Raw genomic sequence first — 18652 nt, forward strand, 5'->3', positions numbered from 1 at the left:
CACATCCATACATGACTACTGGAAAACCATAGCCTTGACTAGATGGACCTTTGTTGGCAAAGTAATGTCTCTGCTTTTGAATATGCTATCTAGGTTGGTCATAACTTTCCTTCCAAGGAGTAAGCGTCTTTTAATTTCATGGCTGCAGTCACCATCTGCAGTGATTTTGGAGCCCCCCAAAATAAAGTCTGACACTGTTTCCCCAACTCCCCATATTCGAGGTCCAGCAAAGACAAACAGAAGCAGGTCACAGACTGCTCTATAGAAAATAGGTTAGATGCTATTATAAGTGTGGCAGATACTCTGATTATCAGCTCTTTTAAAGCCTTTTATGGTATAAAATCAGTCTCCCTTTTATGTTGATTCTGTCAAGGTAGTGCCCTTAGGAGCAAACATAAATATTTTGGTACCAGAAGGTATGTTGCTCATGGTAAATCACTGAATTTCTCTTACAAATTTGATTAGTGTGACCCCAAGACCGATTCTGGGTAGCCTGACAAACTCAAGTCTCCTGGCGTGTGGACTTGGACCGGGACTGTGCCGACTACCTTAAAATCGTAGAAAGCCCCTGAGCAGCCAGCCTCCAGCTTGGTGTTTCTCTACCCTTTGGACTTCAGCCTTACTCCTCTCTGTGTAATGAACGTCTGGCAAAGGAAGGGCCTTACACACAGTAGGCGCACAGTATTTTTCGGCAGCCATCCCTGCTGATCTACTAGTTGGGATCTGGTACATTCGCTATACCTGTTAGTGGAATGTGGTGACCCCCACTTTCCCTCCAGTCAGACCATCTTTCTAGTTTTATTACCTACTGTCCCATGTTCCATCTACCCCTGAGGACTTACTCTTCTCTGAACACTCCGGAGAAGTGTTCCTAGCCTTTGCAAGCACTGTTTTGAGTGACTAGAGGAGCCTTCCCTTTTGTAAAAAGGAAGCTCAAATATTACTTGTTCTCGGAGGTCTTTGCTGTCTCTCCATGTATTCATTTGATCAATTATTCATTCATCTCTTGACTCATTCAACAAATATTGAACACCTCTACTGCCAGGAACAATGCAAGGCACTGAAAACATAATGTAAGCCAAAAATAAAAAGGTCACCACCTTCATGGAAGTCTAGCAGGAGAGCTCAGGTTTTATAAATATGACATATTATGTTCACATTGGTGAATATACAATTACCAACTGAGATACAAGCTCTGAGGAAACACAGTTCTTTGAGTGCACATAACTAAGGAAACTTTTTTTTTAGATTAGGGAGTGTTGTGACTAGAGGGGTTCAAGGAAGGCCTCTATAAGAAAGTAATAGTGAACATCAATTTGGAGTCGTGAATCGGCATGCTGGGAAGTATTCCAGACAGAGAGACTAGAAGGAACATGACAAATTTCAAGGATTGGGAGTGGCAATGGAGTTGGAAAGCAGAGAAGAAGGGAAAAGTGATATAAGATGGGGAGTTGGAGCGGGGAGAAGTCAAGGCACAGCAGCAATATGATCAGATTCGCATTTTGGAAAGCTTATTCTAGCTGCTATAGGGTGAATGGATTATTGTGGACAGCAAGAGAAAACAGATGGTGGGAGGCTTTTGTAATCCTCTAGGGGAGATTAGGTTGAAGGTAACGAGGAGGAAGCAAGAAAATCAGTTCCAAAGATAATGCAAAGGTGTAAAGAAGAAACTGGAAGGGGAGGGAAAGAGGAATTCAAGAATAACTCCAGGGTTGTGTGATAGGAAACACTGGTGTCAGGGAGAGAATCTACGTGTCCTGCACATTTGAAGCCACAGCCCGTTCCCCACTAGAGGGTAACCCCTCCCATCCTAACCAGGGTGTTCTAGGTTCTCTCGTTTTCACCCCTCTGCCTGCCAACAGGCAGATGCCACACCTCTCCCTAGTCCTCCAGGCTTGCTGTGCTGAGTTCCAATGATACTGGCCTTTTCTCTTTTTGGGCACTGAACTGTTTTATTTCAACCTTCAAACAATATGAAGAGGTAACAACCTCTGACGCCGAATCATGCAAAGTAACAATAAAGGGACCAAAAAATAGCAACAACAAAAAGACAATCATTTAAAGGCGTTTCACAGCAGTGCTTTGGCAGTACTGGCAAGTATTTCTGTCCAATGGTCTTCAACAAGAGGGATCAGAATGAATCCCTTGACCTCAGCAGAAGAACCCCCACATTTCCCCCCCGATAGTTTACACATTCTGAGTCACCACCACACACCACACCCCTACACTTGCCAGACTTTTGTAGTTCACAAGTAACTATGCATTGTGCGTAATCACAACAAAACATAAAAATAAAAGTGCGGTAGAAAAGTAAAAGAACTCCCATGTTTCCAGTAAGGCATCAGGGAACTGCTGCTGGCTGGGCCCTTCATTTCACCAGTTTCAAAAGAAGTTTGACTTACTATCTCAGCAAACCCAATATTCAGAAGCTTAGCCATCAGGCTCAAGTTGAACGTTTAAAAAACAGTCTTCCTTTTGTGTGTGTGTGTGTGTGTGTGTGTGTAAATGTTTCATAGAAAACAGAAATCGAGTTCTACTTTATTTTAAAAACTGAGTATTTTTAATAGTAAAAAATATATATATATTATATATATATATATATATTATATATATATATAAAGGGTTTTACTAGGTGGTAAAGAACCCACTTGCCAATGCAGCAGACATAAGAGACACCAGTTTGATCCCTGGGTCGGGAAGATCCTCTGGAGAAGGAAATAGCAATCCACTCCAGTATTCTTGCCTGGAGAATCCCATGGACAGAGGAGCCTAGTGGGCTACAGTCCATGGGGATTGCAAAGAGTCCAATGGGACTGAAGAGCCTTAGCACATATACATTTATATCTCTCTTTTTAAAAAAACATTTAATAACAGTGCTTCAGAAGACTGAATTTAACCCTCAACTCCTCACCCTCTCAAGTTGTCCAGCAGGCACAGACACATTAAGGCAAAGGTTCAGAGAGACGTGGCCACCTCTGAGGTGGGCTGGGGACATGAGAGGAACACACTACACGCCTGCAAGGCTGGTTCAGAACAGCTTCTCCCTCCTGTTCACCAAGCTGTTCTACATCCCGAAGTAGGGTCTCTCCAGTATGTTGATGAACAGGCCCATGTCCAGCATGCCTGGGATCATTTTGATAGCTGTGTTCACTTTACTCCATTTGTGGACCCGGTCAAACTTCCAGTCCAGGATAAAGTTCCCATTATCCCTCACCACACAATTTGCCTTGTTGACAGCCAGTGGAAGTTAAATCGCACCCCCAAACTTCTGGGTCCCGGTTCAGCTCACTGCGACATAGGCCATCAGATGACCTCGATGGGAATCCCCTTGTGCCATTGATCCCAGAGGTTCTTTGAATCTTTCCTGAAATCAGAGATCACAATGAAACGGATGGCTTTGCCGGCCACAATCTTCTGGGTGAGGCGGCCTCCACCACCCTTGTGAGGTTGAGGTCTGCATCTACTTCATCAGCACCATCAATGGCGTGGCGGATCTCTGGTTCACTGAGAGGTAAGTCATACTGTAGGATAAGCTGATGGGCCTGGAAGGAAGTAGGAATACAAACGTGGTTCGGATTCCCTCGTTTCACTCTTTTAGCTATTCGTTGCACTGCGTGGACAATTGTAGAGTCACTACCAGTTTCCAGCACTTGGTTATTCCTCACCTCCTTCTCCGCCAAGGAGCAGCCTGACAGCTTCTTGGCCTCCTCTGCCTTTGACATCGTGGAAGGGCCCAGGCAGAGGTTGTTAACCTCCTTGCCCCCGGTACTTGTGTTGCCAGGGCCGAGCTGCACGCCTCCTCACGACTGCCCCAATGATCCTCATTTGAGTCTTCTTTCTTTTCTATGAAATAAAGACCATACCTCACCATTCCTACAGCTTGAGTGAAAAAAAGAATTTTCTGATGTTGCCAAAAACCTTGGCTTTTTCTGTCCACTGAAGCTGGAAAGAAAAAATATGGAGGGAATTTGGAGGAAATAGAAAGGTGGCTTTAAACCTCAGCCAGCCTGGAGGGGAGAACATGCCTCAAGAACTGTGGCCCCCTTCCCCCCCCCCCCCCCAAAGAATCTGGGGGATCATATAGATGAGGGCTCACAGTCAGGGGTCAGTGATGTGGAACAAATGTGTAAGGATCTTGTATTTTTTTTCCTCTTGCATTGTTTCAAAAACAGTAACAGACTGGAGTCAGGCTGTTGCTGTTTAGTCACTAAGTCCGATGCGACTCTTAGCAACCCAAAGGACTGTAGCCCACCAGGTTCCTCTGTCCATGGAATTATCCAGGCAGGAATATTGGAGTGGGTTGCCATTTCCTTCTCCACGGTGTAAGGTAGCCCAGCAGTTGGGTCCATTGTCTTTCATGAATTGTACTGTGGCCTCCTTTCTGTAGTATAAGAAAAAAAGAGAGAGAGAGAGAACTAGAAGGGGTGCTCTGCAAAGACTGCTGTAAAGGTGAGCACCAAACACAGGATGTGATTAGCATTGAGTTAGAATGTAACTAACAGAAGCTACAGGTGCACAATGTAGCTCACGCAGAGTTTAAAGGAGATACATATGTAGCTTACATATCAAGTTAGCCTTGATTGCCGACTACAGATCCGGAAGTTAAAGTGGGGGGGGGGGGGGAAAGGGCTCAGAAAAGGGCAAGAGAAAAAGGAAAACTTTTTTCTTTTTCACTCTAACCTTTCATTTTTGTTATTGTTAGTTCAATTTTCTCCAGACCTCTCCGCTCGTTTGGAGGCAGTTCCTCGACCCAGGCAGACTTTTCCCACAAAGTGTCTGGATAGGGTCCCCAAAGCTTGACGGCCTAACTCTGATCAGAGCTGAGTCAGTGGCTGGGGCCAGCCTCCAACACTGTCAGCTTGCAGGACGCAAGCCCTTCCACAATGCCTAGACTGGACCTTCCCGCACCAGTCCCGAGACCTCGCGAGAGTTCGCCAGCGCCCGTTGTTGCCCAGACTCAGAGCCGACGCCTTCCTGGACCCCAGAACGGTCTCCTCTTTCCTCTTCCACCCCGCGCTCCACTCTCGGATTGGCTGATTGAGTCGGGTCATTTTTTTTCCTGGCCAGAAAACGGCTCAGCAACTAGTCCTTCTTTTGGCCCCGCCTCCGAGGCCTGTAGATTGGATAGCTGAATCTTGCGTCACGCGTCTCCGCGGGAGCACAGACGAGCCAATCAGGAGCTTGGCGTATTTTACAAACTGGGGAAGTACCTGGAGCAGAGGCCCAGAGAGTCGGGGGAAAAAGCAAAGAAAGTGGGGGAGACCCTGAGGGGTTCAGGAGGAGGTGCGGCACGGAGATCTTGGAGGGAATGAGGGCTGCCGGCGCTCGTAGGGAAGAGAGGCAGTTCGGGGTCCTGGGACGAAAGAGTAGGCTCGGAGTGTCAGGAGATGACCGAAAAGCGCCCTTGCAGGCGCCGGGTCTTCTGGGCGCGTGGATTTGGGCGGAGGTAGGAGTATCTGGAATGTCAGGACCAAAGCCTCGAACTGGCTGACCTTTGATCCCTGATCCTTTTTTCTCCTTTTTAGTTGTAGTCGTCATGACCACCCTCCAAGCCCCGAAGGATCCTCTCCTCCGGGGTGTATCTCCCACTCCTAGCAAGATTCCCGTTCGCTCTCAGAGACGCCCACCTCTCCCCACAGTCAAACCCAGCGCCCTGGACCAGGAGAACCAAGATCCAAAGGTAAGAGGAGCCTGGGGGAACGAAGACAGTAGCTACAAGGAAGCAGCAATGCACCTCAACGCTGAGCTCAGCCTTTTTTCTCCCCTCCCCTAGAGATTGGGGCAGAAGCTCAGTATTCAGCGCCCCCTCGCAGACTCAGCAGGCCCCAGGCTGAAAGCCACACGTCAGACAGAGCAATCTGAGAAATTGGTGGGGAGCACTCAGCTCCGGAACCCCTTGGAGGAGCTCAGGCCTAGCCATGGGGGTCAAAATGTGGGCCCTAGGCCACCTCCCCAGACAGGTATCTGTTGGAGGCTGTAGAACTGGGTGGGAGAATGGGTTGGTGCAGTGGGGTTTGGGGGCTTTGTAGTCCTGCCTCTCCTGCTTACTATAATTCCTAGTCTCTGCTTCTAGAAAGCTCTTTGCTCTTAGAGGCCCTTTCTTTTCTTCAACAATGTGTCATCACTTCTAAAGCCTTTTCCGGCTCCTCTAGTCGCTATCAATTGCTCTTTGTTCTAATGATTTGCTGAACTTTACTTGTTTGTTTATTCATTCATTTATCCATTCACTCATTCATTCATTTGTTAGATGCAACTTATGGGATCTAGACCTGGGCCAAGGAAGTGAAAGCACCGAGTTCTAACCAGTGTACCGCCCGGGAATTCCCTGCACTTCTCTTATAATATGTCCATACTTTGACTTGAATCTGTTTACCTCTCTATAGTTTGATGTTAGCTTCCTGAGGATGGGGGCTTTGTCGTATTCTTCTCTGGGTGGCAGTGCCTAGAATAGTGTCTTATGCAGATTAAAGTCCTATGAATGTTTGTTGAGCTGAGTTCAGTTATATGAGTCTCTTTGGCTCATGCACCTCAAGGTGGCGATGCTAGGCTCCCCAGCCCCTCAGCCTCCCCTCCTTCCTGTCCCTCCTCGCCTTTCCTTCTCTTTTTCCCTTGCAGAGGCTCCAGGGACCATAGAGTTTGTGGCTGACCCTGCAGCCCTGGCCACCATCCTGTCAGGTGAGGGGGTGAAGAGCTGTCGCCTGGGGCGCCAGCCCAGTCTGGCTCAGAGAGTACTGGTTCGAGGGAGCCAGGGAGGCACCATCCGGAGGGGTCAGGTAACGAGCCGGGATAGGAGGAGATCAGGCTGGGGTAGGCTGAGGAGGGAATCCTGAGCCTGTACTGAGAGTCTCTTTTGGGGTCCTAGGATGCCCGGGCCTCTGCATATTTGGCCCCCAGAACCCCTACCCATCGACTGGACCCTGTCAGGGCTTCCTGCTTCTCAAGGCTGGAGGGACCAGGGCCTAGAGGTCGGACCTTGTGTCCCCAGAGGTTGGAGGCTCTGGTGAGTGTTCTTAAGGGGCTGATACTAAGTGTTCCTGGGAACTCCTTCTAAGGACACAGCTGGGCCTTGGGATGGAAGGTAGCTCCTGGTAAGCAGAAGGGTTGTATGGAGGCTGATGGGGTTGGTGGTGAAACCTGAAGGTTTGGAGCCTGCTTCTGACTCTTCTTTTTCTCTTGCTCCTGTGTGGCTCAGATTCCACCTTCAGGATCTTCCTCTCACCCCTCCGCTCCTCCCAGTTTCCAGGAACTAAGAAGAGAGACCAGTGGCAGCAGCAAGTAAGGAGGGGGTTATTTGGAAAAGAATGATTCGGTGTCTGATACAGGGTCCCTCAGGGCTGGGCCCTCTGGTAGCTTTAGGACTTCCCACCAGCCTGGGGGTGGGGGAAGGGGAAAATCTGTGAATGCCCAGGGTGAACCCTTGCTGTGAAGTTCAGGCCTTCGTAGTCCGGCCTCAGTGTGGCATCAGTTTCTTCAGGTTGTGAGGGGCGGAAGGGGAAAGAAATGAGAGGTGCCATCCCTTGTGTAGTGGCTAGAGCACAGACTGTGGGAACAAATGGGGTTTGGGTTTGATTCCTGACTCTCAGCACTTACAAGTTGTTCAAGCTTGCCTTACCTGCCAAGCTTCAGTCTCTTTAATCTGTCAAATGAGGACAATGTTTGTATCATCATTTGAAGTTGTTGTGAGAATTATATGATGTTTGTAAAGCACTTTGCACAGTGCCCAGCTCATATCTGGTACTCAGTGACTGCTTGCCACTGTCCTTGTTGTCCTCAGGACTTCAGTGAGCCAGCCCTCACGATCCCTTCCGGAGACGTCTGTGCAGCCTGGTGAGTGTGTCTGGCCATGGGGAGAGAACGTCAGCTGGGAGCCTGCTTGTAGGGAGCAAACCGAGAGAAAGCTCAGGAGGGCTGTGGCGGGAAGGCCAGATCAGGAGGAGACAGAGAGGAAGAGATCTTCTTCATAGACCAGAGGTTTGCCCCGTTGCACTTGTGTCAGAGGAGGTGGTCCCCATTTGTATCCTCTCTCTGCCACTTCCTGCAAGATTTACCCACTGTCCTATCGTCAGCCGCTCAGAGCCATCACCTCACCCCTAGCCCACTCAGGGTATTCAGATTAATGAGTGACTACTGAGTTCAAAGGGGTGCTGGATGGGTCCCCACCCTTGATGGTGCAGTATTGGCTGTCAAACTGGCATGTCCTTTCCGGAGGTTGCAAAACCATGTGCCAGACTTTGATGTGTGTTTCAGACACTACAGCAAATTTCCTGTCTCCTCCTAGCTTCCTCTCTCCCTGAAGGGGAACATGAAGTTGTCACTCAGTCAGATGAAGGAGGAGGCGGCCCCCTCGGCCTGGCCCAGCGGGTACCATTAAAAGAAACCCGAGATAAAACCCACACCAGGGTGAGATGGGACCCTCCTGGGATGGGGGAAGGGGCAGAGGATGTACATGAGGGATTCCCCAGCAGCACTGAGGATTGTGGGTAGAGCCAAACAGTCCCCGCTTGGATCTCAGCATGTTCATTGGGTCCTTGTTTGTCCCAGATGGACCCAAGCCCTCTCCAGAGTGGCACTGGCCCCTGGAGGCCTCCAGAGGTCACAGTCTGATACGTATTTAGGTCACTGTCAGGTCAGTGCTGAGAGTGAGACAGGTCTGACAGCTCGTTCATTTCCTCCACACACAAGGGTTTATTTACCAGCTACTGTGTGCCAAGCACTGTTCTAGGTTCTGGATATACAATAGGAAATAAGTTCACATTCTAGAAGGGGAGACAGAAAATAAATACTCTTGTAAAATATATAGTATGTCAGATGGTTATAAGTTATCTGTTAAAAAAAAAAGTAAGGTACTAAATTGTTGGTTGCTCCAGTCATGTCCAACTGTTTGCAATTCCATGGACTACAACCCGCCAGGGTACTCTGTCCATTGAATTTTCCAGGCAAGAATACTGGAGTAGGTAGCCATGCCCTCCTCCAGGGGATCTTCCCAACCCAGGGATCAAACCTGGGTCTCTCTGCATTGCAGGCAGATTTTTTACTGTCTCAGCTGCCAGGGAAGCCCCCAAGGTACTATAAGGGAAGGAGAACTGGAGGGAGTGGGTGGTATTGCAGTTACAGGGGTCAAGGGAGTATCACTGAGGTGTGGCTACGTGAAGAGCAGAAAGAGTTGAGGGAGTGAGCCCCGCAGATATCTGAGGGAAGAACGTTCCAGGACATGAGAACTTCAGATGTACACAGGGGGTCTACCTGGTGTGCTTAAGGATCAGCAAAAAAGCAAGGCTAAAGCAGAATAAGAAGGAGAGGAAGTGAGAAGTTAGAGCAATGACAGGATCGGGCTGGGTAAGGATTTATAAACCAGCATAAGACCTTGGCTATGACTTGGAATGAGTGGAAAGCCAAGGGGAGAGGGATGACCAAGGGAGGGACATGATTTGATTAGCTCTTAAAGAATCACACTGGCTGCTGAAGTGAGAACAAGACAGAGCAGTGCCAAGTGGGAGGGATCACTCTTCCACCTGGTTCTTCTCCACAGGACGGCTGTGACGCCTGCCTGATGCCCTCCCCTGGCCAAGCAGTGCCACCTGCCATCACCCGGCCATCACCCTTTGGACGGGCTCAGCGTGTACCATCCCCTGGCCCCTCAGCTCCAGTTTGTATCTGTAGCTACTGGGGGCTGGGCAAGGGCAGAACAGTCTGGCTGGGATCCCTGCTGGGTCTCGATCTATCCCTGCTCAGCCACCCCCGTCTCTCCCCAGATCTCATATTCAGTGTTGCGGCGTCTCGCCACCCGCCCCAAAACCCAGTTCACACCGCTCCCATCAGCCTCCAGAGTTCAGCAGGTAAGAGAGGGCAGGGGAGGTCACAGGCCTAGGCCAGGACTGGGGGAGGAAGAGGATGATGGATGGGTACAGGGAGTCATGGCATCTCACTTCTGACCCAGGCCCGAGGGTTGAGTGGCCTCTCCCCTCAACCTTGCCCTGAAGAGCCTGCCCTGCCCTGGGTAAGTATCTGAACTTCCCCATCCTGAGATACCTGATTCTGTCCTGTTGATCTCAGGCCCAGCGTTTTTGAGGCAGGTTTGCTCTTAAGAAAAAGCTGCCTAACCCTCCAACTCTCCCTGCTTCTCTGTTGCCCCTTCTAATCCAAGTCTGGGGACACTCAGTTAAGGACCTGATCCCTTCCTCATGAGGGTTGGACTCAAAGTAGTCTTCTTCTTACCCCAGCCTGGCTTCCTCATGTGACCCCTCTCCTCCCATGTGGCAGGAGCAGATTGCAGTCCGGTTATTTGACCAGGAGAGTGGTATAAGGTTGCAGGAGGGGCCTGGGAAGCCACCCGTGTCGACTCCTTATGGACCCCACCCCAGTCGAACCCCCAACCTCCAGGAGCTGAAGATGCAGGTGGGCTGGTGTGGGTAACAGCTTCAATGGCTGATGGACACTGACAGGGCTGGGACTGAGAAATAGGAGTGGGGGAGGGTGGGCATGGGAATAGGACAGTGTGGGTACAGACCTGCTGTTGACATCACGCTCTCTCCTGCCTACAGCGCATCAGTATCCTGCAGCAGCTTTTGCGGCAGGAAGTGGAGGGGCTGGCAGAGGGCAAGTGTGCCCCCCTTAATGGAAGCTCCTCTCTGGATATGGTGGAACTTCAGCCCCCGCTGGCTGAGATTTCTAGAACTCTGAATGCCCCTGAAAAAATACCGGAGGCTTTTCACCTTTCTGGACTGTTGCAGCACCCTGAGCTGCCAAAACCCTACTTTCCAGAGGAGTGTGGGGAGCCAGAGCCCTGCCCTGGAGCGGAGCCTGAGATCGCCCCGCCCTGCCCTCCAGCTGAGCAAGGCCCCCCAGAGTCCTGCCATGGGAGGGGGCCTGAGAAACCAGAGCCTTCCATCCAGGAGCAGCCTGAGGCATCAGGGCCCAGCCCTCCAGCAGAACCTGGACCCCTTCAGGCCTGCCCCCAGGGGCAGATTGGACTCCCAGAGCCCTCCACTAGGGTGGATCCAGGGGTATCAGAAGCCTGCTCCCTGGAACTCAGAAATCCAGAGTCCAGTCCACGGCCCTGCACCAGTCAGTGGGCTCCAGCGACCACCAGCCTGACCTTCTCCTCCCAGCGCCCACTTTGTGCCAGCCCCCCTATCCGCTCACTCCAGTCTCTGAAGCCCTCACCAGGCCCGGCAGGTAAGGAGTTGCTTGGGTGGGGTTGTGAACAAAGGAGGTCCTCATCTCTTGCTGGGAACAGGGCCTGCCCTGCACCAGATGATCCCATGCTTTCTTTCCCCTACCTGCCTTGCCCCAGCCTGGCTCTCCCATTGGGGTGGGCGGGTGGGTGGTGTGGCACCTTCAGCCCTGTACTCCTAATTGGCTTGGCCCTGGTGGGGGGTGGGAAAGGGTGGTATGTGGTGGGAGTCTTGGACTTCAGAGTCCACCCTGAACTCTCCATGGCCCCTGGCCCTCAGGCGCCAGCCATCCGGCCCCTCGGACCATGGCCCTGAGGCAGCGCCTCAAAGCGTGTCTGACTGCCATCCACGGCTTCCACGAGGCCTGCCTGGACGATGAGTGTGCCTTCTACACCAGCCGAGCCCCTCCCTCAGGCCTCACCAGGGTCTGCACCAACCCCGTGGCCGTGTTGCTGGAATGGCAGGACGCCCTGGTGAGCCTGCCGTCCACAGCCAGCTGTACCTGCACAGAGGCCTGTGGGAAGTGGGGGCAGGGGGCGGGCCTCGGCTTCTTTACAGTGGGAAGAGCTGGGTATACAGTTCAAGAATGGCTGGGCTGTGACAAAGTCTTTTTTCTCCCTAGTGTTTTGTTCCAGTTGGTGATGCTGCCCCACAGGATTCTCCGTCATGAGGCATCCGCGTCCACTCACCCCTGTCCTGTCTTGCTCCTTCCTTTTAACCTTATTTATTTTCCACACCGTGGATTGGAACTGACACCCTTTTGTCCTTCAATAAAGTTTCTAAAGTGTCCAAGTGTCTTTTCCTGTGGTCCTGCCTAAGGCCAGCTACTGCTGTGTTGTTCTTGTCCACATGGTGGCAGTGTTCTCCAACTTAGAGGTCAGCCCTGGGTTCTCTCCCTCCCCCAGACTCCCTCACCTAGGAACTGACCAGGTTACCCCACCTCTGTCCACCCTACCCTCCCAGCAGGCTCTATGAGTGAATCTGTTGGGGGTGGAGGTGAATGTAGGACTTTGGGGACCTGCTTTTCTCCTTCCTCCTTGAAATCTTGGCCACTCCCAGGAGCCATCAGCAACTCACTTATCACATAGAGCTCCTTAGAACTCTTCCCCTCCCCCCGCATCATCAGCAAAAAGCAGAAGCACCAGACCCATATCTCTGAGATCATCCCTTGTTAGTGTCACTCTGGTTGGTGTCCCCTCTAGTAGAAGGCCTCAAAGCTCTCCTGAAGCTGACACCCTTGCCGTATCAGAGTAGAAACCCTGGGCCACTCCCCTCTGCTCCCAGAGGCAGACCTTGCCAGGGATAACTAAACCTTGGCCTCTGACAGAGTGTAATAGGGTAGGGGTCCTTGAGAGAAGTGAGGAAGGGTTCAGCCACTTTCCCCTATTCTGCACCAAGTTAAGAGGCACCCACATTCTCCAACTTTACTTTATTGGAAGAGGCAGCAGCAGCTGTAGCCCCAGGGCCTAACCCAGATGGGGGTGATATGGAGACTGTACAAGATGAGTTTTAAGTGCTAAGAAAGAATCAACTGGTTCCCCCAGTTCACAGAAAGACTGCCAAAGCTAGAGCCTGAAGCCTGAAAATGGAGATGAGGGAGGAGGAGATGGCAGAGAAGTCATGACAGGACCAGCGCCCACCCCATCTCCTCTCCCCCCACCCAGATGCGTTCTCCCTTCCCCAAAGCCAGCGTTTCCCTTCTGTTTTCTGCTTTCCGTGCCTCTGTGCTACAGCTAGTGAAACTTCCCTAGCTCCCGGCTGAAGAGAGGGCCATGACCTGTGACCCGCGCCGCTCTGCTGCCCCGGCTTTCACAGGCATGCGCACGGATGCTGGTAGTCCCTTCCCGAGTTGCTCTGCTCCTGCCACCGGCTTGCTCAGCTCCCCAGCCACGTAGTTACACCCCGGAGCACTAAGAGTCCGCCCATTAAGGCCACCTCCGGGAGCAGGAGGGTCCGTCCACCGCCAGGCTCTCAAAGGATGGGGTGGCGCCTTGGGTGGAGCAAGCTGAAGGTGGTAGGGAGGGGAGCAGAGGCGAAGGGCGAGCGAGGGCGCCCGGGGACGGGCCCGGCTCAGTCCGGGTAGATGATGAAGCCAGAAAAGGTGCTGTACTTGTTGGTGTTACCGCCGTGCACCTTCCCGCCGTCCAGCTTGATGAAGACTTCGTCGCCCACATCCAGGTGCAGGATCACACTGTTGCTGGCGTAGTCGTAGTTCTGGTCGGCATCCTGGGCGATGGCGCTGGCCCGGACCTAGTAGGGAGAAGAGGACAACCCACTCACGCTTTCTACGGAGCTGGGGTGAGGAGGGTTCAGTCAGGGAGGTGGAACTGGACCTGTGAAAGTGATACGTTGGTAACAGACTGCAGGGGTCCGGAAAGACAAGGTGCTTCGCAGGCACCGCCATTCATTCGCTCACTGCCGGGAAGTGGGCAAGTTTCACGCTTTCTCTGGTCCTCCACTTGAGCTATAAGGTGGGAGGCAATAATAGAACCTACCGCATCAGGTTGTTTGGATTAAATGAGTTACTACATATGAAGTGTGTTAAAACACTGCTTGGCACAAAGGAAACGCTATATAGATTTTCTATTAGTATTATCATTTAAAAAATAAGAGTTCGATTGTAGAATAATTTCTAAGATTCTGAACCCGCTTTGACCTCCTAAACTCGTGTTCCCATCCCCCGGTGACAGGGCACAGGCATGCCTGTACGTGTGCAAGCAAGGGTGCGGGCTGTGGGAAGGTGCCAGTCTGTATATTCGCCCCTCCTAGCCCCCTAGGGTGCCCCGACGTGGGGGTCGCTTTCCGCCCCAACAGGTAGCCCCTCCCTTTTCTGGTCTTGCTGCAGCAGGTCGCCTCGAGCCGCCAGCCCCCTCCCAGCCCCCCTCTTCCTGTCCCGCGGGGGCTGGTTATTAACTCATTAATTATTCATCATTATTCTAATCACTATTTACCGTCCCCAGGGCCGCAGCGCCCGCACCACAGAATACAGAGTGGGAGCCGCGGGGCCCTCCCCCCTCGGGAACTGACACTCTAGATACACACACCCACCCCCACGGCCCCTCACAGACACCCCACATAGACCAGGCACACCTACTCAGTGCCACAGGCAGGTAGACACCGCTCCACTCTCACACTTCTGAACCCCGCACCTACACACTTCATCATGCACATACACTCTACAGTCTAATACACACACACTCTCACTCCCTTTCCCTGGGTTCCTGGGGTGGCTCTGCTGGGAGGAGACCCCAGAATAGTGCCTGCAGGTCTTGGAGGCGAAAGGTGCTTCAGCTGTAGCAAGACCTGGGGTTTGGACAGCTGAGAGGAGCTGGTCAGATGCACCTGGTCAAATGACCCCATGGGACATCAGGGTGAGGAGGTCACAGCTCAGCCCTAACCTTACACCCCTGGCTTCCAGCAGCCCAGGCACAGTTCCCCACCCCCACCCCCACCCCCACCCCAAGGCCTCTCTGCCTCCCTGCTGCGTGTCTGGGGGCGGGGGCCAGACCCTGAGCTGAGTCTTTGGGGCTTTTCTCCCAAGCTAAGGCAGCAGTGACTCCGACTCTGACCACAGGACCCGGCTGGGGTCCGCAGCTTCTGTCCTTTGCCTCCTTCCTTCTCCCAAATTCATTCCTGCAAGCCACCTGGCTGGCCCTTGAGCTGCCACATCTTCTACCTCTGCCTACTGACTCTGTATTAGCTGAGGGTAAAGGCCACTCTAAAACCAGGGACCCCAGGCCTTGGGACTAGCAATAGAGTTGCCTGGAAAATGAGCAAGTGTTTTCTTTCTTTTTTACTTTATCCTCAAAAATCCAAGCTGAATGCCCCCACACGGGAGCTGAAACTCAGATTCCATGCTAATTTGAAAGAGACAGACTCTGGGAACTAGCCCATGGAGCGACTGTGTAACCTGAAGGCCCGCAGAGCTGCAAGAGACAGGATGAGAAAAGAGGCTAGTTGGCAGGGTGAGATACCGGAGAGGTTTGGTGTAAGTTGCCTACAGATGGACTGCGAGGTAGCAGCTGCTTATACAATAAGATTTGCCTTTTAATTCTGACACCATTCCTAACGTCCCTGTGAGACCCTGGGCAGGTCATTTCCTTTCTCTGGCCCCCAATTCCTTTTCGGCTAAGTGAAGTGATTTCTAAGTTCTTGGCAAGCTGTCCTTCTTGGATTTAGTGACACTGTTTGGGGAAGAGATTCGGGTTGTGTACTGAAAGCAGGGGGATTTAGAAAGCTTCCCTGTCTGGGGCTGGGTGGGAGAGGGGCATCTCACCTGTCCATTCTTCATCAAGTCGGCCCACATGCTGGTGCCGTCACCGCCGCGCATCAGCACATGGTAAGCAAAGAAGTAGACACCCGGCATGGGGCAAGTGAACTTGCCACTGGCCGCCTCATAGGCGTTGCCTACGTTGGTCACCACGTCGTCGAAGCGCAGCACCTCGTAACCCTCGTGTGGCCGCCGCAGGCCAGCATAGAAGGCAATTCGAGGCACGTAGCCGGCAGGGGGCGCCACTCCGCCGGGGCCTGGGCCGGGAGGGCCCGGAGGACCTGGCCTGCCCGGCTCTCCTGGAGGCCCTCTAGGACCTGGTGGTCCCGGGGGCCCTCGCAGACCTGCCTTCCCGCGCCGGCCCGCCTCTCCCTTGGCGCCGGGAGGAAAGGGGGGCACGGAGGCGGGTGCGCCGTCGGGTCCTGGGCCTCGCGGCCCGTGCGGGTCGCACACCATGCGGCAGCGACCTAGCATCTCGTAGTGCGCCGGCCCCTGGGAGCTGTGCACTAGCAGCGGAATGGCCACCAGCAGCAGCAGCACCATGGCCACCCCGACGGCCGCGCCCGCCACCCGCTTGCGGCGGCTCAACCGCGACGCGGCCAGGGCCAGCAGGTCCTCCTCACTCTTGGGCGCAATGGTGCCGGAGGCCTGGGGCTTCCCGCGGGCCCCGGAGACGGTGGCCGGGCTCGGGCTTGGGTCGGGACCCCCCCGACGGCTGCGCCCGGCACCCCCACCCTTTCGGGCTCCCGCCTCAGCGGTGCCGTTCCCCAAACCTTCCGTCAAGGCGGAGGTTCCCCCGTGGACCAGAGGCAGCTCCAGACGGTTCAGAGTCCGTGGTCCTCTATTACCCTCTCGTTCAATCTAACGTTCCAGGGCGCCTGAAATCGGCGGCTTCTCGGACGGCTGGTTTCTTACGGATCTAGGATGCCTGCTCTCCGGACAGCTGCTTTCTCGAGGATGGCGGCGCCTAGGTCCCCGGCTACCCAGACGGATCGTTCCAGCTGGAGCTGGGACTGCTCTCCGCGCTCTGGACGTCCCGCGCTCTGCGCTGCGGGTGATGCCCACCGGACGCGACCTCCTCTGCAGGTTTGCGCTCTGGCTCTCGGCGAGCCCTGACCCACCTTTCTACCCTAGCCGCGGCCCCAGCCCCCTGCTGGAGCCCTGGCCCCACGTCTCCCTCCTGCTAGCGCTCTCCCTCTCTGCGTCCCTAACCTTCCTCCCCTCTCTCCCTGGGCGGCAGTGCGGGTGGTGTGAGCCGGCGCGCGGCGGGAGCCGCTATAAGCGGCCGGGGGAAGGGGGGGGGTGGGGGGGGGGGTGCCGAGCGACCCCTGGCGCCCAGAGAGGGAAGCGTGGAGGCGGGGCAGGCCTCGGCCCCAGGCCCGCGTCCCCCCAGCCTCTCGGTTCCTGACCCGCTCTAAGCCAGTTCTGCAGGGATTCACCGCCCCCACCCTATCCTTACTTTCACCCTCTACCCTGAGTTTGGTATTCCCGGAGCCTGAAGGAGGCCACAAACAGCGATGGGATAAAAAGCGGTCGAGATACACATAAGAAGATAGAGGTAGATTCCTGAGCAAAAATGAGCCCTCCCCGGCTCCCCCCACCCCCACCAAAAAAAAAAAAAAAAAAAAAAGCCCGCAACCAAACAAAAAGGACTAGGAAAGAATCGAAATTTGCCACTCAGTGCCCATGACCAAATAATATATGGTCAAGGGTTCAACGGGTACGTGTTGGCCCGAACTGGAAAAGACAAATCTGCAGGCACCTCTACTACCCTCGACCCCCAGTGTTGAGGGGCGCAGAGCAAACGAGCGAGCGAGGGAACAGAGTGAGAAAACAGACCAGCCCGGGAAAGCTAGCAGGAAACCTACAGGAAATCAGAGAAGGAGCTACAGAGAAATCAAAGGGACGGAAAGCCAAATAGAGACGCAGAGACAGAGACAAAGCTTGGAAAAGAGACTAACTGACAGCCCCAGAGGGGGAGAGGGAGAGACAGAGACGGAGAGAGAGAGATGGGAGCCAAGACAGGTTGACAGATCGAGAGAGAAATGTAAATGGCGCGCTGCAGAGAGACACCCAGGTCCGTGTTCGGACTCCAATGTGACATATCAACTGTGGGGAAGACGCGGAGGCGGGGCGCTTCTTGGAGCAATGTGGTAGGCTCTGGTCCTGTGCATTGTGACAGTGTGCTGGCAAGTGTGGACGTGTCCATGGGACCCTGGCCTTGTGTGTCCCTGGGTGAGTGGGATTGTGGATCGTGTGTTGTCTTTGTGTGTATATATGTGAGGGCTGTTGGAAGGGAGGTTTTATATTTGTCTTTCTCCTAGTCCCTAAATGTGGTATCCCACAAATGTCATCTCTCCTGTCTCAGGACTGAAGTGTTGAGTTTACTGGGGAGAAAGAGTCAGAAGGCCCTGCAGGCCCAGCCCAGCCCCACCACTGCCCTTGTCCTAGACCTTGGCCAGCACCAGGATCTCTGCCCCTTCCCCCTCCCTCAAAGGGCTGTGGTCAGATGGAAACTCAGAGAAGTTGGACCTCACATAACAAATGCTTGGGGGAGGGATTTGAAATTGGTTATGCAAAGTAATAGAACAAATAATGCAGATTCAGTGCTAGGCATCCTCCTGTGAGAGGTGAGTGGTCATTCCGGTGGCCAAGAGGAAACATCCTTCCTCAGGATCTGGCCCCTCGAGGGGAAATTTCCTGCTCACAGGGTCTCCGGGGGCCAGAAGCTTGAAGAAGAAGTCCCAGGACTGGCAAACTGGGATATTTGGAGGCCCTGGAGGTAGACAACTGCAAAGGATCTCTTACAGACTAGGATAAGCCACTACTGTAATGTATAAAAGTACAATACATAAAATGAGAGTCCAGGATACATCAGGGCATAATTATTGGGTGGAAAGTGATTCCTTCATCTCTTGTTTCCTGTTCCCCTTCTCTGCACCTTCCAGCCCATTATGGTGCAGGAAGAAAGAGGTTGCTGAGGCTTGGCCTGTTGGAGGGAGGCCCCCTACGTGCTTGAAAGGGTTGGGAGAGAAAGGATTGGCAGTCAGTGGGGGAGGGGCCTCCTCCAACCATAAATACAAATTTTATTCAAGGTCTTTGTCGCCATTTGTCTTCCTCGGGGGGCTAAGGGCCATGTCACCCCGTGCATGTCTAATTCCAAATCTGCTCCCCCAGGCTGGATGATGGATGGATCAGAGAGGAGAGA

The 18652-nt window shown here is 53.2% G+C and overlaps 2 protein-coding genes and 1 pseudogene across 5 annotated transcripts; 1 reads left to right on the forward strand and 2 right to left on the reverse strand.

Moving 5' to 3' along the window:
- Nucleotides 1-2680: 2680 nt before the first annotated feature.
- On the reverse strand, nt 2681-5051 carry LOC102406684 (annotated as a pseudogene).
- Nucleotides 5052-5124: 73 nt separating this feature from the next.
- LOC102406140 (trophinin associated protein) lies at nt 5125-11963 on the forward strand. 4 transcript variants are annotated; one of them, XM_006075817.3, is made up of 15 exons: nt 5125-5283; nt 5526-5680; nt 5774-5960; nt 6616-6773; nt 6863-7000; nt 7193-7275; nt 7775-7827; nt 8279-8400; nt 9530-9646; nt 9753-9836; nt 9938-9997; nt 10261-10395; nt 10542-11175; nt 11454-11647; nt 11797-11963. In XM_006075817.3, the coding sequence occupies exons 2-15, from the start codon at nt 5537-5539 to the stop codon at nt 11842-11844; spliced, it is 2157 nt and encodes a 718-aa protein (XP_006075879.3). In that variant the 5' UTR covers nt 5125-5283; nt 5526-5536; the 3' UTR covers nt 11845-11963. The 4 variants fall into 4 exon arrangements, with proteins under 4 accessions (XP_006075879.3, XP_025139870.2, XP_006075880.3 ...); XM_025284085.2 differs by lacking the exon at nt 9938-9997; XM_006075818.3 differs by lacking the exon at nt 9530-9646.
- Nucleotides 11964-12916: 953 nt separating this feature from the next.
- C1QL4 (complement C1q like 4) lies at nt 12917-16703 on the reverse strand. The gene is made up of 2 exons (XM_006075816.3): nt 15451-16703; nt 12917-13424 (listed from the first exon to the last, which is right to left on the reverse strand). The coding sequence occupies exons 1-2, from the start codon at nt 15985-15987 to the stop codon at nt 13245-13247; spliced, it is 717 nt and encodes a 238-aa protein (XP_006075878.1). The 5' UTR covers nt 15988-16703; the 3' UTR covers nt 12917-13244.
- Between the last annotated feature and the right edge of the window lie 1949 nt (nt 16704-18652).

The sequence above is a fragment of the Bubalus bubalis genome, chromosome 4, assembly GCF_019923935.1.
Source record: "Bubalus bubalis isolate 160015118507 breed Murrah chromosome 4, NDDB_SH_1, whole genome shotgun sequence".
Lineage (NCBI taxonomy): Eukaryota > Metazoa > Chordata > Mammalia > Artiodactyla > Bovidae > Bubalus > Bubalus bubalis.